Consider the following 21,055-nt stretch of genomic DNA (forward strand, 5'->3'; position numbering starts at 1 on the left):
CTGAAGCATGAAAGATCAAAATTACTTCTCTGCAGAGGTGTTCTCTGGTCTTCGACTTCGCTTACGAAGCCATAAAAAAATATTTATGCTTGCCAGTTGTATGCTCCGAAGAACCATGAACTTGTGCCACTGTGATTTTCGCCAGTGAGAAGTCTGTTTGTCTAACTCCCCTTTCAGATTCATTCAGCTCTTATTCATTTACTCTTCCTAACAAGCCTAAACTAGGCAGTCAAGGAGAGGTAAAAAGCAGAGGGACTACCATTTCCTTCGCACTGGTGAGAGATGAGGGAATGTCTGACAAATACATTTTTAAACACATACAAACCTGCAGCATTTGTGTTTCCTAGCATTAGGTAACCCACATAAAATCAAAAAAATTCTTGAAATACCTGGGCAGAGAACAGACCACACACCATGCTTATGGATCAGGGGTCACAGAGACAGCCACGCTGAGCTGTGTGCAGCAGCTAATTGCGTTCCAAGATCTGGGGCTGACCAGGCAAGACACAATCTCTGCAGATGACATGACAGAACTGAATCCCACCTTGGAGAACAAACAAATTCTCCAGCAAGGACAGTCAACCACTCTTCTCGCAGCAGCAGCAGCAGCTTCTGTGCGCGGCTTAGCACTTCCAAAATGGGGATGGGTTAATAATTAAATCCCAAGATAACTGCAAGGTCAGTTTCACTTTGATCTCCAAGTATTTCTTAGCAAAGTTGCAGTATTTACGTTTTTTGTAAGCCTACCAAGTAAAAGCAAAGAGGAGCAGAACAGCTCAGGCAAAGCTGATATGAGATACTTTCATTTATCTCTTTCAAATTCCTCCCCTATTTTTATTTAATCCATGTAAAAACATGCTTATTGCTAGAGAACCATGTGTATACAAGCTATCAAAAGAAAAAGATGTACAAATGCAGTAGGAAATGCACACAACCACTGTATCATTACTCAAGGAACAGCGTTATCATGTATGGGGCCCAAAAGAGCAAGCTGAGGAAGAGCTGTAAGCAAGTTGTAAGCAAGCAGTATTTTATCATCCATTGCCCCTCACCCTGTTATTGTAGTAACCTGGGAGTTTAAGCCTCCAATGCATCTGAAATATCTGCATCTCAAGATCTCCAAGCTCTTCTGGCTCGTCATATATTATTTGGGAGACTTGTGTCTTGTCGTAGTTCTTAAAACATCATGCAGCATAGGCCAGACTCCACAGCAATACATAAACACTCAACCTGGAGCCTGAGGCTGTGAGATGGGCACCAGGGACAGTTCAAGGTCTGTGTGGAAGGAAGATGGAGTAAGACACAACATCTCCATCCTGAATCATATGCCTTCAGATTCAGAGCTGTAGTGTCTGATATCAAAGCAAACTTTTCTTGGCAAGGCAATAAACTTTCAAGATAACTTTATTTTAGGGCGGACTCCTAAATTTATGGGTGGTAGGACAATTTGCATTAGCAGAAGGACTCATATGATGGTAAACATATCAGCCACTGACTTCTCAGCTGTGAAAGACTTTATACTGCATGTAATGTCTCTGGAATCCTAAAAGGTGACACCACAAACATGCAAAGATATAATAACCAGGAGTAAAATGTAAATAGATAGCTTATATCCTGTGTAACTATATAAAACCCATTCTGTACAAGTGTTCATCTCTGTATACAGAACAAACACCAGATTCAAGGACAAGTGAGGATAACATGTTCAGATTACTTCCCAAGGAAATGAATGAGGAAATTCTTTTCATGTCAGTACTGGTCTTATATATGTGTTTTATTTCTTTGAAGGAAAGACCCTTTTAAGCTTCCCCATGCTCTGTCTCATCTACAGTATAGAGATATATCAGGTGCCATTTAACTCTGCTTCTACCCACTACTGCATGTGAAATTGGAAAGGCAGGTCCCAGCCTCCCAAAGTCGAGGAGCAATTCCTTTGCTTGTTCCATTTGTGATCACAACCCACCGTGACTGCTGCCAAGTCTACCAGTCTGTGTGCACGTAGTGAAATCTTCATGCCTACGCACAAGTCTCCCTTTCCCTCTCCCACTCTAAGGAATTGAGCAAGCAGCAGTGGGGAATCACTGGGATGCCCAAAAACGAGATAACCCATGCATCATCCTGGCATCTGGTCTCCACCACTGGGTAACAGCAATGCCATAAATTTAATTACAATGTCATGTGAAAGTACTTCCTTTCACCTACTTTAAAGTGCTACTGGCAATAGCTGCTAGGATGTTCCTTAGTTTGGAGGACAGCAAGAGCCGGTTCCCTGCTCACCTTATCTATCATGCAAGCTTGATTTTTAGTGTTGAAAGCTCATCTAGCTCCTCCTACGTCAGAGACCCATCTTTGTTCCAAATTCTCAACTCCCTGTTTGATATGCCCTTTTTGTGAGGGGCTATCTGGGGCTCCAGCCACTTCAGGATACTAGTCTCAGTTTGTTCTGCCCCACTTTATCTGAAAGCTATGGATATTCTCTATCCTCTACTCCCTTCATTGTTCTGCAGGAAGGTCATGACTTCTAGCTAGCCAACAGTTTACAACAGAGAGGGATTTTAACTGCCATATCTTTTTTTTTTCCTCAAAACCACAATTCATGCAATGATGTGAGAAGGTCATAAATTTTTCAAGTGCCTTCCCAAACTCTTTGTTAGGGGAAAGAGGTTTTTGTGAAAGGAAATAGCAGGCTCAAACGCTTCTTAAAGAAGATTTGAGTGTATGTGCCTTCTCCGAAGCCTCATGCTCCCAGGAAGCCTGCACTGCACTTCCTCAGTGCCAGAGGCCATCCTGTGACAATGACTCGAAGGCAGCATGAACCTCATGCCAATGACACTGAATAGCTCACACTTACTTGCCATTTGCTGAAGGTCTGGGGCTGTTTTCTTCCTCCTGCAGCTCGCCTGTTACCCTGTAATTAGGGCTATGGTTGTATCTGCGGCATCTGGGATCCTTGGGATGCCTCTGATGAATGCCGTAGGTAGGAGGAGATTTAATGAGATATTCTGGGGTTTCAGTTACACCCACACCACCCCGCTGAGGCCAGTCAAATACTTTGGTGTAATTACAGGCAAGATTGGTCTTACCCTGTAATGCTCCCTCACCCCAAACCATTTGCAATTTTTAAAAGCAAACTGCAGTATTCACCATTTACTGTCATAAAACAGTGCCTGCAGGTACATACACCAGCATCAATGCAGACAGAAGGCTGTCCTTTCCCAGAGTTTCTGCCTCTGCTCAAGGCAGAGCCAAGACTCCTCTTCAGTGTTGGTATTAGAATTTCCAGGAGGAAATTTCACACTCTACTTAAATGACAAACTGCAAACTTCCTTGCCAGTCTGCTCTTTGGTAATTCACCTCACCCAAAACACTCTACCTCAAAAGATGATGCAGATAAAAATTCAGATTTCACGCTGAAATCTAATCCATAGGAAATGCAGCAAGGCAACAGTCCTGACAGGCTGCTTCAGTGGTCTCTTGGTATCTCCTTTTCCTACATCATCTATGGCAAGTGCAGGCAAGTTGACACAAAAGCATAAAAAACTTTCTGGATGACATATCAGGAGTCAGTTTTCATTAGAAATACAGACCATCTCTGGAATCCAAATTGATAGAATTATCTGCACTAAATACATGCTTTTATTCCTGTTACTTGAATTTTGATGTGACTTTCCAGTCTGTTGATTTATCTAGGAAGCAAATTTGTCCCAAGACTATATAAGACATCCAAAAAACAGCTGAAGGAAGCTAGTGCTTTACACCTACAGGGATAGCCTCTTAACTAAGTAGCAATGGCTTTGCTTTCTATTGTCAAATAGTTTGCCATCCCCTCAATGGCACGTGAATTAGACAAAATTATTTTTAAAAATCTAGACCAAATCTGGCAGATCCTTTCTTCTAAAGGGATGATTCTCCAAGGAAAACCTTCCTATTTTTAAGACTAAGGCAGTTCTCAGAAGTGGCTTACAGGGGAACATTTTTGTGGCCTGTGGTAGGGTATTATTTTAGTAGCTAGTAATAAGCAATAAAATGTGGCCAGGAAAAGACTTCTATCTACCAGGGCTGGAACTCAAAATCAAACAACATCTAAGTCAGGAGAGTGTGAGGAGCATTGCTTCTACCCTTGTTTTGATTTCATTGTTTTATTTGCAGCCACATAGTAGCACAGGATGAAGTGGAGCAGCAACATTTCAGCAGAGAGAGGAATGAAATGGCCTAGTTAAAGAAAGGGTCAGTACTCCTCAACCAGCGCCTCTTCATACACTTGGAAACTGCAGAGATTTGAACCAAAAATGTTAATAAATCCATGGAGAATACAGGTAAATTTTTGTTAAACACGCTGGGTCTTCTAACATTTGCTCTGGCTAATTTGTTTGTTTCCTTACAGTTTTATGATTGCTAATTTCTGGACGTGTCTGTAGAGTGATGACTTCAAAACTAAACATTATCACACAGTATACTCCTGAATTCCACAAGTCTCTGGTGCCACAGGCTGGAGATCAAGCTCAGTTTTGTGTAAATCACAAGATGGAGTTGCACCTAACTCAGTACACAACCAACAGGACCATCCACTTACTCTTTCCTCTCACACAGCAGTCCCTGTATTTATCACTTTTTCTTTACTCGTAAACATTAAAAATACATCACTGGGCAAACTGGAACTTCAGAGTTCTAGCTGGATACAACACCTAGAAAGACACAACAGAAAGTTTGTTCCTCATCCTCAGGGGAAGAAAAACCTTCTGCACACCAAGTTCCACTAGGCTGTTCACCCTGTCTTCCTACATCAGAAGACTGCCACGCATGCTGCTGCCGGATTAGAAGGACATCTCTCAGAAGAATATTTTGCCTTCTGTTGTGTTAGTGCTTATTCCACCACAACCCTTTGTACATTTCAGTGACAATAACTCCATTAATTTCCAGAAAATGCTCTTTCATCAGTTGAAGATAAAAATAAGGCTAAGGCTGAAACATGGTTTATGGCTTTGTATTTCATTTATAAGCAGGTGTTACTTCTAAACTGTCAGAAATTCATGGTGAACTTTTCAATTTCTTTTGTGATTTTTTTGTTTTGAAGAATGAGGAAGGGCATATAGGACAGGAGCCCATTCTACCAATTCACAAAGTGTCACTTTCCTTCCCCCAAGGACAGAAGAAACATTCTCCGAAACAAAGCAAAAAACTGAGCCCAGGTCAGGCAATGACACCCGTAAATCATCACAAAAATTACTGGTTTGTGGCTGTTCTGCAAGAGACACTTCTTATTTCATGCAGGAATTTACTTTGAATATACTTTGAATACTGGATATAAGGACAATATCTGAAAAAGATAGCAAGAGATTAAAGCAAAACCATCCAATGGAATTTATTTCACATATTAAGAAAAAATTAACAAGGCAGCTTCACTCTGTGTCTGAGTGATAAGCATGCTCATAACAGGAATATTGCCATGCCTTTCACCACACAAGAGCTCATGGCTTTTAATGTATTCTTTTAAAATCACACGATTCATACATAATGGATATGGAAAATACCATTCTTAACACACATCAAATGTTGGGGGCTGCAGAGGGTGTACAGTTTTAGGCAGCAGGCCCAGAAGCTGAATCTGAAAATCTCTCACATAGCTTTTGTGGAGCCAGTCCTATTAATGGACTGGATCAATGTCACTGCAAATACCAACAAAAACCAAAATTCCTCCTGTTCTACTGCCTATGTACATAAATAGCTGTCCAACACATAAGGGAAAAAAACAGACTAAAGTCTTACAGACCCTACACATTCCAAATGCTCAGAGGACGCCCAAAAAATGCCTTCTTGGCACACCTTAAGTCTTTATACCCTGCCCTGAATTTTCACTGACATCAATGGGAATTTCTGCATTTGATGACAAATCTCAACCCTATTGATGGCAATTGCTGCTCCCCAATTTATTCCCAAAGGAATGATTTCTTATTTCAGATAAAGCTGGAACATCTTAGCCATCTCAGTCAACATCTTGTTAATAAACTTCAACCTTCAGACATCTATGTGAACTACAGGTCAGGTAAGCAAGCAAATGCTTCTATTTGACCATAGTCCTGAATCTGGGATTCATCCAGGAACTTTTCAGCCAGAGATTCACTTTGAGCATCAATACAGCAAACAACAGGAAATCTGTGGAAATCCTTTGGCAATGTACTGCTTCATTGAGTATATAAATACTCTTCTAGGTTTAGCAGAAGTTTACATTACCAAAACTGAAAATGCAGTGATTAAAAAGCTAGTTAGCAAAATGCTTAAGATCATAGAAAATTAATAAAAACTGCAGGTCAGAAATGTTACCTCCAGGAAATTAAAAACACATTTCTTGGCAAACGTAATATTGTTCCTTTATCTCAATGCACAAGCTACCTTCTGTAGACATCCATGGATGTACAGTAGCAAGAGGAAGTCATCTTCACATGCTAGTTTTAGCAGACCCAACAAACTCAACATTTCTTGTTTTGCTTTGCAGAGTAGTGTGGAAAAGGCTGTTTCTGCCTAATGCACTTCTGCTTCATACCAGTACTTTCACTAGTCCTTCTTTTCATAAGTTGAGTGGGCTGTAACTAGAAGAACCAAGTGAGTGAAATACAACCATACAGCTTCTGCACAGCTGCGAACCAGCTCACTAGTGGAGAACCAATTTATGATGACCCCAGCACATGTCAGAAAGAACCAACCCTACTCCTCTGAGGCATTCCTCAGAGCTAAACCAAGGACATGTCATTTTACTGCTACAGGACACACCAAGATCATAAAAATTTTGTGTAACCCTTCTTCAGGAGTGCTGCCTATCTTGCACGGTCTCTCACTTGGCCCACTTGGCCAACACTTGCCCCTTGTATCCCTTCTCCATCCCTTATCTCCAGAGCCTATTCCCTGATGTTAAATCAAGGGGATGCTCCATGGCCTGTTTATTTTCTTAATATCCTCCAGGCACCCCAAGCAGGCTTTCACTGAGAGCAGTGCTGTCCACAGAATCAGCACAGCTCCCAGTAAAGAGCCCAGCTCTTCCCACAAACCTAACAGTTAGGTCCATTATGATCATGTATGTACCACTTGTGGATTATGCCTTTTAAAAAAAGGATCTATTTCACCATCACTTGTCCAAATTCATGTGGGTTTGCCCCAGACTTGGAGAAAAGATGCAAAAAGGAAGGCTTTTAAATCCTTTTAATTAAAATCCTAACTCAGGATTAATTTATTAGAATTCATGACCTAAGCCCTGGTGCCTGAAGCATGCCCTGGGAAAGCAAACAGGCTGCCCTAACTGGGGACAGGTCTGTGCAGGGTGAAGCACCCACAGAATCCTTATCTCTTTCACTACATTCCCTGATGAAAATCGGAATCTGAAAAATCTGTTCTACTACGAGAGGCCTCCAAAGTTTTCTTTTTCGTGACAAGAACTGCACCTGAATTTTCATCTAAAACCTGTTGCTCATATTATTTCAACTTTGCTTTAAAAATAATAAAACTTTAAAAATACTAAAGCTGTACTTTAAAAGTAATAAATAGAGGCCAGTATTATGAATGCTGAGGAAAGCTGACAAGGAATAGAAGAAAAAGTATTTGGAAAATCAAAATAGCAGCATTTTTTAAACAGTTCTACCTCGGACAACTGAAACCAGACAAGTGGGACCACAAGGTAGCTCAGGAGTGTTAACATTTGAGCCAAGATTGTTGTCAGTTTGAACAAGTGGCTCCTGCGCAATTCATTGTATGTACTTGTGACTTGCTGTAATTTCTGGGCCCAACTTGAGCAAGTCATTGAAGCATGTGCCTGATCAAAATTACATTAAGGAGCCTGATTGCCTGCAGAAGACAGAGTCAGTCTTTCAAGATCACCTCTGCACTTTGAGCACTAAAGCTAATTGCAGGATGTGAAATCCTAGAAAATAAGGGGCTAATGTGTATGTCTCAAACACTGATGGCCATAGAGCTGTGGAGCCAACCAAGGACTGTTGGGAGCAACAGCCAATTACCAGCAATAGCTGGAAGTAGGGCAGTACATTTCTGGAACAAGTGTCCTTGTTCTGGCTCCTGGAGCTCCTGGAGCTAAGCACGACAGAGTACAGCAGAGGTGCAGGAATGAGGCCAGTGAACAGGCGTGGAATGTAAGGGGGGATCAAGAGCACCCAAGATCCCTGAAGCCCCCCAACCCATTTCCAGAAAGGTCTACAAGTCTGGGCTGCACATGAAAACTCATTTGCATAGAGAATGAGAAATTTAGCTCCAGCCCACGAAACCTTCACTATAAAAAGGACTACAAGGCCTGGATATACATGCGTTCCAGGAGCCTGCATACCCCATCAGCTGGATTGATGCTGGAGCCAGGACTGGTGATACCTCCCTCTTCCTTTCTTCTTTTCATTCTCTCTCCTCCTCTTTAATCCCTCTCTCTCTCTCTCTCTCAGTCCCTCTCCTTCCATCCTAGCCCTTTCTCCAAAACCCTCTGCCCTGTGCTTATCTAGGAGGTCGGGGATTAACATACACGTTTCCATGCCAAATGTGTAATTTACTACTAAAACTTTGTAAGTTTTTGCAGGCCCTCTTCCTTTTGTCATTTCTTTCAGCCATATGAGGATCTATCATTCTTGGGTGCTCCCTTCCCTGCAAGGGTGGGATGCCACACGGGACTAATGCTGGACCCATTAAAATGGAAGCACACAACAAATCAGGATCCATGTGATCTAGATCTAGCTAGGCATAAATATTTACACTGCTCTTTGAATGGACATTTGCCTTGGAATTAAATATTCATAGTTAACCGGCCATGCTTAGTCATTTTATTTTAATATTAAACCATGCTACACAGACTGGTGACTCCAGTGAATACTAAGGACCAGGATTTAATAAAAAAATATTGAAGTGTTGTTACAGAGAAACAATAAACAACAATTTTCATAAATTTTCTGAACATAATGAATGCTCAAAGAATACTGGAGTGTGATTTTCCTGCTTTGATTAATTTTAGTATATTATTTACTAGGAGTTACTTTAAAATACTGATACTAATGGGGTAGGAGAGGCAGGAGGGGAGGGATACTAAATATTATAATAAAAGTGAGGGTGATGTGTGTGCATACGTACTTGCATGCATACACAGATGTGTGCAGAGGTAGTTATGCTAAATATGCACGAGAATTAATCTAAAATACTGTGAGGGGAAGGGATTTGCATGCACAGCAAGCTGCAGTCAGGATTAATACCTTTGGACTTTGGAAGCCAAAAATGTAAACTAAACATGTGTCAGTCTAGTTTGGGTGGCCACCCAAAATTAGATATATTATATAGGTGTCCTACCAGAGAAACCAAGGTGAGCCTGGAGAAGAGCATTTATTTATTCACCCAACACAGGAATGGAACATGAGGGGATAATTTGTGTGGGAGCATTGAACTGCTACTGATTAATTAGGAACTAATCTTCTTCATTTTAAAAAGAGCACACATACACACCCCAAGCATGGTATTTGTGGATTATTTTGCCAGTCCTTGAATTAACAGGCCACTGCATAATTCTGGAGATAGAGATAAAACAAGGCATTAACCTTAGCAGCCTGGATTTTTGGTGCAATTCCAGCTTGTTTTTAGATTCCCTAACTAGCTCTGGCAGATCTGGAACAATAAAATTGCAGTGCCGGAGGCCCTTCAGCATGGAGATGGCATTTGTGTGCATGGCACCAAGTAGTTGCCATTCACTGTTTAACCCTTTACAAGCCTTTGCCCATTGTTTCAATGACAGGGACCAAACTAAAACCCAGGACTCAAGCTGTTCACATCCAGATCCAGCTGTTTTCAGTTTGCCTCACTGCCTGGGAGAAGTACCTGTCTGAATCTAGATTAAGAATAGCTGCCTTCCTGTTTGAAAGCTATTTAAGGAATTTCTAGCATACACAAAGTCTGTACATATAAATATTAAAAAGGGAGAAAAAAAACCCTGAAAAATTAGTGCATGTTTTCGGAAAACAGTAGATCTACAGAAATGTGTAGTTCAATCTAATATACTCTATACTGCTCCCAGAAGAAAGTCTATGTTCCTCTTAGAAATGGGATTGCACACTAAGTAATCTCTGACTGTTCCAAGCCAAATGTAACCTACAATAGTATTTTGAAGCTTACTAGGTAAATGAAGACCCTTCTCCACCTTCTACAGTACAGTCATTCTGGATCAGAACTAAAAATTCGTTCATCTACTAAATCAGTCATTCCCCACTCACTCCACAAGCCCTTTCCCAACCCAAATTCTCTTATAGGATTCAGGAAGATGAAATGCCTTGTTGCCAACATTTAGGTTCCCCTGCATTCCACTGTTCTCAGCACTCTGAAACTGGTGGTGACTCTCACCACAAAGCAAATACTTTCTGTACATAAGAATTGGACATAGAGCACATAAAGACCAGAAACTGAAAAATCAATCTGATGTTCATTTAGTGGGCAGAAAATGTTCATGTCCACAAAGGGCAAAGTTCTCCTCTCCTCTCCTCTCCTCTCCTCTCCTCTCCTCTCCTCTCCTCTCCTCTCCTCTCCTCTCCTCTCCTCTCCTCTCCTCTCCTCTCCTCTCCTCTCCTCTCCTCTCCTCTCTCCTCTCCTCTCCTCTCCTCTCCTCTCCTCTCCTCTCCTCTCCTCTCCTCTCCTCTCCTCTCCTCCTCCTCTCCTCTCCTCTCCTCTCCTCTCCTCTCCTCTCCTCTCCTCTCCCTCCTCTCCTCTCCTCTCTTCTCTCTTCTCCTTTATTATCATCCTCTAGGATGGTTTTGTGGACATCAACATGATACTTTAGTTTAATTCAAGTTAACTGGGTATGCACAAGGGGCTGGCACATGGAGCTTGAGCCTGGTTCAAAGTTACTCACCTTCCACCACCACAGTTGCAGGTTTCGAATAGGCTGTGCCCAAACTGTTCTTGGCTACACAACGATACTGTCCTGCATCTTCTCTCTGAACATTGTGTATCCTTAAATTCCCAGAATCAAGGACAGCAATGCGAGCAGTCTCCTGCCAAAGGAAGGAGCAGTTGAGGTGAGGACTCTACATTCAGGCTGCACACAAACAGCATCAAAAATTTGTTTGCAAAGATTGGGCTTACATGCATGAAGACTATACATGTTGTCCTACCATTGAAGGATTTGGGGCCAGCTCTTCCTGCTCAGCATTGTCCTGACATACTCACCCATCCCTATTTTTGCAGATCAGTGTATTATAGCTTTGAAAGAGTTCTTACTTAAAAGAATGCTCACAAATACTTTCATCAGTATTTGGCCATACTAAGTAGTAACAAGCATAAAAAATATACATACACAGAGAACATTTGGTTTGTATGTAGATTTATTGCGGATGAAGATATTTATGAGATGAGCCCTGTTTTTCCAAATGTTTCCTTTCTAGCTACTAGCTAGCTACTAGCTAAATACTGTAACTAATGCTAACATTCAACACAGTACAATTACAAATAATTAGCATTACTAAAAACCATTCTCTACTCACCTTTACAACTGTTTCTCCTTTGACCCAAGAAACAGAAGGTTTTGGATTCCCCATTGTAGTGCATGGAAGAACAGCCTTTAACCCTTCTATTATTTCCACATTTATAGGTGGACGGGTTATTTTGGGTCCTAAAATTTTAAAAGCTAAAAATTAAAGTTGGAAAGAAGCTAAGACATAGTAAGACAAATTCAGAAATAACATCAACAATTCTGCTGCTTTTTCTGTGTGTTGCTGGAAGATAGAGCAGTCTTTCTTTGTCATGGACTGCCTTGGTAAGAAAGATCTTTCTTCAGCACAGCATTCAGTTTCAGTTTACGGATGCAAAAGCAGCTAACTTGCATGGGTTATTTGTTTTCCTGAGTGGAGTTTGACAGTCATTTGAATTAGGGCCTGGGATAAAATCCAAATTCAGATAAGAGTATTTCCAGTATTGAAGAATGTTAGCACTCCAGGTTCTGCCACTCTTCACTGAGTAAACACTGTCTTGTCTGAAAGCTCAGATCTGGATTGAATTGATTTTGAAACAGTATTCAGGCTTGCCTCTAGCTCAACAAGAAGAGTATGTAAACTCAATTAATGTCCCTAACTGAAGGGTTTATAACTATGCTAGTGAAAAGGACAATGCAGCATTAAAGAAAAAGGAGTCAAACTCCCTTGAAGTTAATAAGGGATAAATTTAAATTCATTTTACTGAAAAAGGAACATGGCCTATCTTACTCTGAGCTGAGAGTATAAAAGATCATCATCTCCATATTTTGGGAGAACTGACATTTTGAGTCCCTTGCATGATAACAAATCAACAGGAAAAACAAGCTTCAGAGACATCACCTCCTGGCCACCACCTGCAAGTGACTGGGATGCTGTGGAGCTCCAGAATTACCAGACCAGGAGGGCCATCTCATTAGCACAAACAAATCCTTTCCTACAACCAGATGCTTTAGCCAGAATATATCTCTGGTACCCTTTAAAGCATTTGTGTAAATAAATCCAGCCACGTGAGTCCAGCTTTACTGAGTTTGGCACATACATATCTCTGTTCATAGGCAAGAACAAGCCTTTTGCCTTCCATGTGGGATGATGAGATTTACAACATGATGCTCCAGACCATTAAACACTATTATTGAGAGCATCTGAACATAATTTAGTTGAATTTTACATCCTCAGGTAGAAACCTGATTAGTGAAATCTTACTTTTAAAATTCGCCAGGGATCAATGCAGAGGTTTAATCTGCCAAAATGCGCCTCTTTTACAGAGTTTTGCACAAAGGGCATTCTTCAAAGCATCAGGTTTTGTCCTCTGATCCTAGAACAAGTGTGTGTTATTCAAAGTGAATTACCACAGCTGCATTAAGTTACGATCTCATATGCCATATGATGTCTCTGCCTCAAAGGACTGCACCCAGCTTCACAAGAACATGGGTCTGCACTGAGCGTGGATCCCCAGGTGCCATGCATGGAAGTCTGCTCAGGCTTTTGATTAAACACTCACATGGCGTCAGGAAGAAATTGCATTCCCACTTACGCATTTTCACCTGGAGAGCCCCACAGCTCTGGGCAGCTGCTCCAACCCCGTTATCTGCTGTGCAGCAGTACACCCCATCATCACTGTCCTCCACGCTCAGGATGGTCAGGAGCTGCCCATTCCTCTGGATGCTGTACCGTGTGTCAAACAGCCTACAGGGCACAGCACAAATTGTCAGGGACACCACCAGGGATGGAGAGAGGGAATTGCATTTGGATATGCAGGCTGCTGATGGCACTACAAATGACAATAAGCTTTACCTTTGATTTTCAACATGCAAGCAGAAGGGAAGGTGCTGAAAATGTTGAGCTCAGCCTTAAGATTCAGGTTCTCACTAGACCATGCAGTTCCTGACTGCCACTAGTGTAGCAGCAATTTTTCCTCCAACCAGACATTGGTAACATTAAGTAGGTATCATGCTTGGGGTTTTGACTGGCCAAGGACAGGCATGAGCACAAATAATCTTTTCCAGCTAGGTTCTGTTTAAGGTATAATTGCTCAGTGCAAGCCAAAGACTGCTTGTATGGGAAATAGAGCTGGCGGAAGCTTTCCTTCTTCAGGGGAAAAAAAAAAGGAATTTTTTTTAATTAAACAGATAAAGTTATGGAAATATTTTTACAGTTGTGAAAAAAGACACAAACCAAAAACCATACCCTTTTGTGTCTACGTACTGGAGTGGTTTTGTCTATTTTTTTTGAACAAAAAACCAAACAACAAACTAGTGAAGAAATATGCTTAAGCCATCTGAAATTTAGAGGATTCAAGGACAGCTGTATTTTAATGACCACAGGCTTTAACTGGGAGATTTCAGAGAAATGAAGAAATCCCTGAAGCTGGAGCAACAAAAATATGGGATATTGCAACAAATGTGCAGCAAAGACCAATTTTACATGTGAGCATGATGAGAGAAGTGTGGTGTGTGAGTAGGGGGGATGTGTGTATTCAAGTGTGAGAGCCAGGGAAAGCAGAAAGATGCCAAGAAATCAGAGGGCTAAACTATTGATCTTTATTGCAAAACGGCAAAAGTATAATAAATATAAATAAATAGTATAAATAAGCACTAGTAAATTTCTTTGTGTTTTATTTTCACATCTTTGTTGATGCTTTTAGGAAGCACTTTCATGCAATTGGACTTTGATTCCGATGAAGAGTGGCAAAAGAGTTCTGATCTGAGGATTGTGTCCCAAGCAAACTGACTGCTATATGTGTCATGTTTTGTCTTTTACTGTTACAAATTGTACAGTAGTTACTGACTAATCTGAATGTACCATTTATGATGTTACAGGCACATATTTCCTTTCAACAGCACTTCACCATTCAGTGTTACATCTCCCTCCACTTTTTCAACATGGGAAAAAAGAGTGCCATGAAGTCATCCATAGTGTAAAAGACATGCTGACTCTGTTCCCTTCTTTCCCTAAGGAAGGCTCGCTGTGGCCAGCCCTGTTCTGGAAGATGGGACAGGAAACCATTTCACTCGGCACACAGCACCTGCTGGTTTACTTGCACAAGTTTTGATGCCAAAAGGAAAGGCACATCCAGAAGACTAGTGCTGACTGTAGTCTCTGCCCAGGCTCTATTCCCATTGAAGTTAAGAGTTGATATACTGTTTTGTTTTGCAGGTTAACCTTCCTGTCTGTCCAGGATGCTGGGACCATGGCAAGAGAAGAAAATTTTGGAAATTAAATAACTGATGTTAATTGCTTGCAATAACTAGGCCCTTAGAAGTGTGATACACACACACACAGAGGCACAGAAGTACATTTATATGGGGGTTTTTTTCAGAAAAAATGTCTTCTCATCTGATGCTTTTCCATTGTGCAAATAGTTTCATCTCAGTTTTTAGAAAGTAACAGAAATATATTCAGCTTATCTATTCCTTTGTCTTTGGTCTGAGCTTTTTTATCCAGCAGTACTGAATACTAATGCTACACAGCCTTGTGAAAGTATAATAACTTGCTGTTATTAATGCTGCTTCAGAAGTCCCAGTAAAGGAATGAAGCGCCTGAGCTCTAAGGCCTTAACAGCAGAGGTGTTTTATCTTTATTTTCCGTTTTGGTCAAAATACTGGGTCTCAGACAGAGAGTGGGAGGGCTCTAAGAAAGACATGTTGGGCTTTTGGAAGAGGGGATTGAGGCGATAAATGATCTGCATTTCATATTATCTTAGAACACATAGAGAGTGATCATTTTTAAAGACATGGGGTGAGAAAGACACAGTCCTGCATGGATGGCTTTCTCTCCCTGCTTTGATTTTCAGTCATGGCGTCACTGATGGGGAAGGAATTAGGAGAAAGGTGACCTGATTTGGAAATAACATCCATAGAAGTTCAGACCTCCATGTTGAAACAGAGCCAGGGTCAGGAGATTAGGGCCAAATTTTGCTGAGAATGCAGACAATGAAAAAAATATATATATTTCTGAAGGCCTATATGCATACTTGCAACTTTCTGCTTTGTCCTACTCTAAAGCAGTTTTCCAAGCAGTGAGACCTCCTGCTGCTGCTGACTTACTTGGAGCCTCCTAGGGCAGTGGTCCAAAGGCTCTTTGGATGTTTGATCACAATAGAGAGAACCATACTTCAGGTAACCATCTGCCCAACATGCACATCTCATGTGGAGAACAGGTTTTGACCATGTCATGCAAAGGTTGTGCTGCATTTTCCCTCACAGAGGGAGTGACTTACAGCCATTTAGAATGAGAAATCTATATGAAGGCATGTGGCAGATGTAATGTGATTTCAGAGCTAGAAGATCAAGTACAGTTTACTTCATAGAAACCTGTCTACAGCAAAAAAGCAAAAGCCATGGTGGTAACTTCCATAAAACATTTCCACACTTCCAGAAGGCTGCCTTCTTTGTTGACACCTTGATGCCTGGTGGTTAATGTCTGACAGTGCGTAACAATGAGAAGACAATTTCCAGATCCAGAACTAGAAGCAAACAAGAAGGGCACAGCGCAATCCCTTCCATGCAAAGTTTCCAAGCACATTGAGACAGACAACAAGTCCTGATAAGCTCCTTTTAAATATTATACAGCATCCTCCTCCTTCGTACGTGCATAAACTGAGGAACAGAGCTGACCGAATTGTCTGAATCCGGAGAGAAAACTACTTGCATACCTTGCAGCGGAAACTAACTCTCTGTGAGCTCAAGTGTGTGAAGGTGCAAGAGCAGTCCCCAAGTGCTCTTATCACTCCCTCATAAACCTAGAATCCTATATAATTACAGCACTCATACTCTCTCCTGACACAGATCTGTTTTTATATTTCCAGATATCTCCTCTATCATGAAAGAAAACACTGCCAGTTTTGGCAGAAATGCTGGTGAGGGCTGGGGCTGCTCCCTACCTGATGGGAATGCTGTTGCGTGTCCATGTAATCTCCGGCTCAGGATATGACTCCACTACACAGACAAACTTGGCAACATCTTCTACGAGGGCATCCACGGTTTCCAGAGGAGTGCTGATCAAGGGAGCTGTGTGAACAAGAGAAAATGTGAAAGCCCTCTGGTGCCTCCTGGAGAGAGCTACATAGCCTGCCAGACACCTTTGGTGGAGGGAGGCATGTCCCTGCAGGGTCACTCAATGGCATGTCCCTTGAAGTCTCTCCATAACGTGCAAAATAGAGCAAACCAAGCTCCAATAAGCTCAGTGTGTCCTATGTATCTGACCCACCTCTTTCTCAAGACTCACAGCACTGGGTGAGCATACTGCAAGGACACAGGTGAGGTTGTCCCATTGCTATGAGGGTGGCATTGCATAGGCTGGAAGTGCAAGCGGCAGCACACAAATTGAAGGCAAGCTGACCTGCCCCTGGAGTGGGAACAGTGCCTCCTCATTAATGCATGAGATTTGGGCTTCCTTGTCATTATTACAGGATTTATACACTCAACTATTTATCTTTTAAAAAAAAACAAAAACAACCAAAGCCTATTACATAAAAACACGAAACCCCTTATTTAGCACTATATTTTTCTGAGCCAGGCTCACAAAGACAATTCAAGTCATTCAGATTTGTGTCCTGACTAGGACACAATCTCTTTTTCTCACAGTTTCTAATCAAGTAGCACAAAGGTTAGAAGTTGAATAGCTATGTCTAATGCTCATTATCACAGACCTGTTGTCATGCATTACTTGAATGTATCTTTAGAAACATTTGCCATTGCTCTGGTGAAAGACTTGAATCACAGCTGGGAGGGATCAAAGCATAAGCCTAGCCACTCGCTTTCTCTGCTCATGGTATTCATTGCAGCCGCTGCCTCTAAAAAAACTTGAATTACTTGATCAGTGGCTGCAAAGGACATATATCCATATTTGTTGGACTGGATTTCAGTGACAGCTGTGCTGAGATAAACTGATTTTAACATATTCCTGAAACACTACCTTGAAAATTGATCATGGATTCAGGACTCCTCCTGTTCCTCACTGACTGTAGCAGTATCTGGCCCATTACTTTTTCACAGAGAATCCCAACTGCTGTGTTGGGATTCTACTGGCCCTGCTTAGTACAATAAAATTCAAATTCAGGCAAAAAATAAACTACATCAGTTTTACCCTTCCCTCCCTAAGGAAAGGGCAAAAGAGAACACACTCAGATTTAAGTGACTGAGAATAATAGAAAGTCTATACCTTAATGCTTTTTCAATTTACATGGAAGTCAAAGTTAGAATGTCTTTGGAGTTCTGCCGGAATGAAGCTAGAGGAATAAAGGATCAGTTTCCACTATCAGGTTTATGTAAAACTCTAAACGCTTTTGACATTTCATTAGAATGGATGCCTCAATAATACTTCCAAATTTTAAGATTTCTCATAGTATCATTGATTAACAATAACAACTATACTTATGTAAATCTTGAAACTGTAAATAAGGCAGCACTAAAGATTATATGAACAAAACTTCATTTGAAACAAGTCTGTGACTAATTCATTGTTTAAGATCACTGCTTCAAAGTGTATCATGCATCACTTTATCAGGTCATTTTGAGTTACATTAGACAGAAAATAATCATCTGTATGGTACCCCAGATGAATCCCATGCCAGTGAAACCAAATGGAAGATTTCCATAAAGCGTTCATTTACCTTCTACTGGAGGTTGTCTTAGGATAATAACCCCCATCACTGGTTTTCCTGTCTACTGCAAATGAGACATTGCTATTTCGTGACAGAGTTTATTGGGATTTGATGGCATTAACCCCAGAGTTTTGCAATCTAATTTTATATAGTATGTTGCTGTTGCTGTTGTCCACATTCCTTGATCTCTGGAAGGATGCTTTTCTAACCTTGAGAAATGTAAATTTTTACAGCAACGATAATTCAAAGCAACCAGTTTTATAACTGTTGTAACGATAAACACAGTCATTTTCACAGGTAATAAAGTTACATTTGTACCAAGAGCTGGTACAAATATATTTTGTATATATATTTGTATATAACCAGTATTTTGTTCTTTGGGCAAATAAGAACTGTCAGGTTTCTATATTAAATAAATTCTCTAGAAATGGTTAAATATTTTTAAGGTGGGTCTTTAATTCAATAGATGACAGAATATTGCATAGACATGGTCTGACCTGGTACCTCTTGAAAGCCAGCATGCAGCTTTTTGGGCACAATCAAGCCTCATGGTTGCAAGAAAATACTGTCCAAACTGACAGCACTACAGTAACAGGAAAAGAAATGTTTTTAAAGTTGCCTTCCTAAATTCTACATCCTCAGAAAGCAATCATGACAACAATGGGGATGTGTCATTTTCTCATATGCTCTTTTCACTTTTGTGATATTTAACCCAAGTAGGGACAGCTGGGAGTGGAACATGCCGTCATTTCCTGAGGCAGCAACAGAATCCCAAAATGGCTGAGACAGTGCTTACATCTAAACACCATCCGAGCAGCTCGGGTGCTGCTGTCAGTCCATGTTTTCTCCAGAAAGCACTCTAAACATATGATGTGTGCATTACCAAATTTTAACATAGGAAAATAGAATCTGAATGATGTACAGACATATCTGTCAGCACATAGAAATGGAGCCAGGCCTTCCCATGTGTGTACACTGCGGCTTTCTGATATTTTTAAGGTATCCTTCTGGCTTTAAATAAATTGAAAATAAATTAATTTATATATGTGTAAAGCCACACAGGTGCCATTTTTCTGGATGTCAGCTGTAGTTTCCTGAGATAGAAAAATGACCCAAGGCTGGTCACAGGACCATGAGAAAGCCAAATCCTCTTCTATCTCCAGCCCACCAGAAGGTTCCACATGTCTTGGCTTTGGATTCAGATTCACACTTTTGAAACCAGACCAACCAGGCAAACAACAAAATGCAGAAAACAGAACCAGTCCCTCTGCAACTTTGCAGACACCTGAAGAAACTGCAGTTCCTCTGGTAAAAACTGGCTCAGCTGCAATGTCCTAGAAAATGGTACGTATCTGTTCATCACACTGTGACACCAGAAAAAAAATCTATCCCTGTCCTCTTTGTTTCTCTTGTCTCTCTAATACCACTTGTCTTACCACAACATTCAAAAAGTGTAAAATTCACCAACTTATTTTAGTGCCTTAGGAAAATATTAACATTTTTATTTCAAAATGTTTTTACGAAGAAGATACATTATTTCCTTTTTTTTTCATTTTGAGAATAACCTGACTAACAATTTTAAGAACATAGCCCTGCAAGGGCAGCAATGTTGGCCTAACATGTGAATACTTGCATTCCCCTTAAGATTTCGTTTTGTTTTCCTGAAGCTGCAAAGTTTCTAGTAAACGTTGAATCGCACTGGACAATCACCGTTCAGCAAAAATTGTCGTCCGCAGGTTAACAAAACGGTACTTCCAGAAGACCACAATTGCACTTCATAGCTCACAGACTTTTCTAAACAGATTTTTTTATTCCAATTCTTTAGTTGGCTAAAAGTACGTGTGCATACGCCCATATGCATGCGTGCACACAAGATAGGAAGAAGGTATCACAACTTCTACATTATATGCTATAACAAACAGTGCGTATTTGTATTTATATACATATTCTTTGTAAAGACATCATAAGTATTTACTTTTTTTGAAGATTTATGTACTTATAAACCTACACAGGTGTGCTGAACACAACAAATCTCTGGCTCTGCGGCAACTGGTGCTACCAGCCATTAACACTTCTGAGCTCTCTCTCACATGAGAAATGTACATTCCACCCAGGCTGAACCCAAAGGTCTCCCCTGCCTGTTACAATGGACTATGTGCTCTTCATAGACAAAGAACCTTCAATTCCAAACACAAATATGAAAATATTTTCACTGGTATCCTACTAACAGCAGTGAAGTGACTACTGAAAGCAGACCATTTTCATCTTTTTTGGGAACACTACTGCACCACCCACCCCACTATTACCAGAGACACCTTCCCCTTTGCAAAACATTCTTCAGCAAATGGCAGAAGAAGAGCAGGGAAAAAGCCCCTCCAATCAAACCTTTTAGAAGTGTCTCAGCCAAGCTGAGGGCTGCCAGGGTGAGGACGTGCAACAGGGGCACCTTCAGCAGGTCATTCATGTTTGATCCAGAAGGCATCCAGCTCCTTCAGGCAAGGCGTGCGGACCTCCCAGCCGGCTGCATTTCGGAAGCGGTGTGCAAGCAGAGCTTCTCTACGAGTGACAGAGTGGGGTCTGAGGGATCTAAGTATAATCAGGAATTCTCCCACCCAGTGGTGGTGATGGACATGGCCAGCTGGTGTGTATCCACTTTGGTCAGTGTGAAAGCGTGGGGCTCATGAAACAAGAGAAAGAAAATCCCTTCTGAATTCCTACTAAGCAAACAGAGAGCAGTACAATGGGCAAATGCATTTCCAGGGCAGTACCCTACCCCAGTGTTGCAAAGTCACCAGACCTTTATTCCAGCTGTCTGTAAGTGCAGCAATAGGCAAAAATGTTTGCCACTGCGTTTTCCTTCATTTTATTCCCCTCTTTTCCAGCTTTTCTCCTCTCACTCACACACACTCCCCCTTATTATAACCTTTCAAGTTTGGCTGTAATATGCCACCTGTTGCCCTGC

The 21,055-nt window shown here is 41.1% G+C and overlaps 1 protein-coding gene across 1 annotated transcript in view; it reads right to left on the reverse strand.

Moving 5' to 3' along the window:
• MUSK (muscle associated receptor tyrosine kinase) overlaps positions 1–20,641 on the reverse strand; it is a 58,028-nt gene extending 37,387 nt beyond the window's left edge. Inside the window, exons 1-5 of the mRNA XM_019286860.3 lie at positions 20,479–20,641; positions 16,372–16,498; positions 13,024–13,175; positions 11,502–11,629; positions 10,871–11,012 (exon numbers count right to left, since the gene is read on the reverse strand). Coding sequence (XP_019142405.1) covers positions 10,871–11,012; positions 11,502–11,629; positions 13,024–13,175; positions 16,372–16,498; positions 20,479–20,575 — 646 coding nt within the window. The 5' untranslated portion in view covers positions 20,576–20,641. The remainder of the gene's footprint in view (positions 1–10,870; positions 11,013–11,501; positions 11,630–13,023; positions 13,176–16,371; positions 16,499–20,478) is intronic.
• Between the last annotated feature and the right edge of the window lie 414 nt (positions 20,642–21,055).

The sequence above is a fragment of the Corvus cornix genome, chromosome Z (assembly GCF_000738735.6).
Source record: "Corvus cornix cornix isolate S_Up_H32 chromosome Z, ASM73873v5, whole genome shotgun sequence".
Lineage (NCBI taxonomy): Eukaryota > Metazoa > Chordata > Aves > Passeriformes > Corvidae > Corvus > Corvus cornix.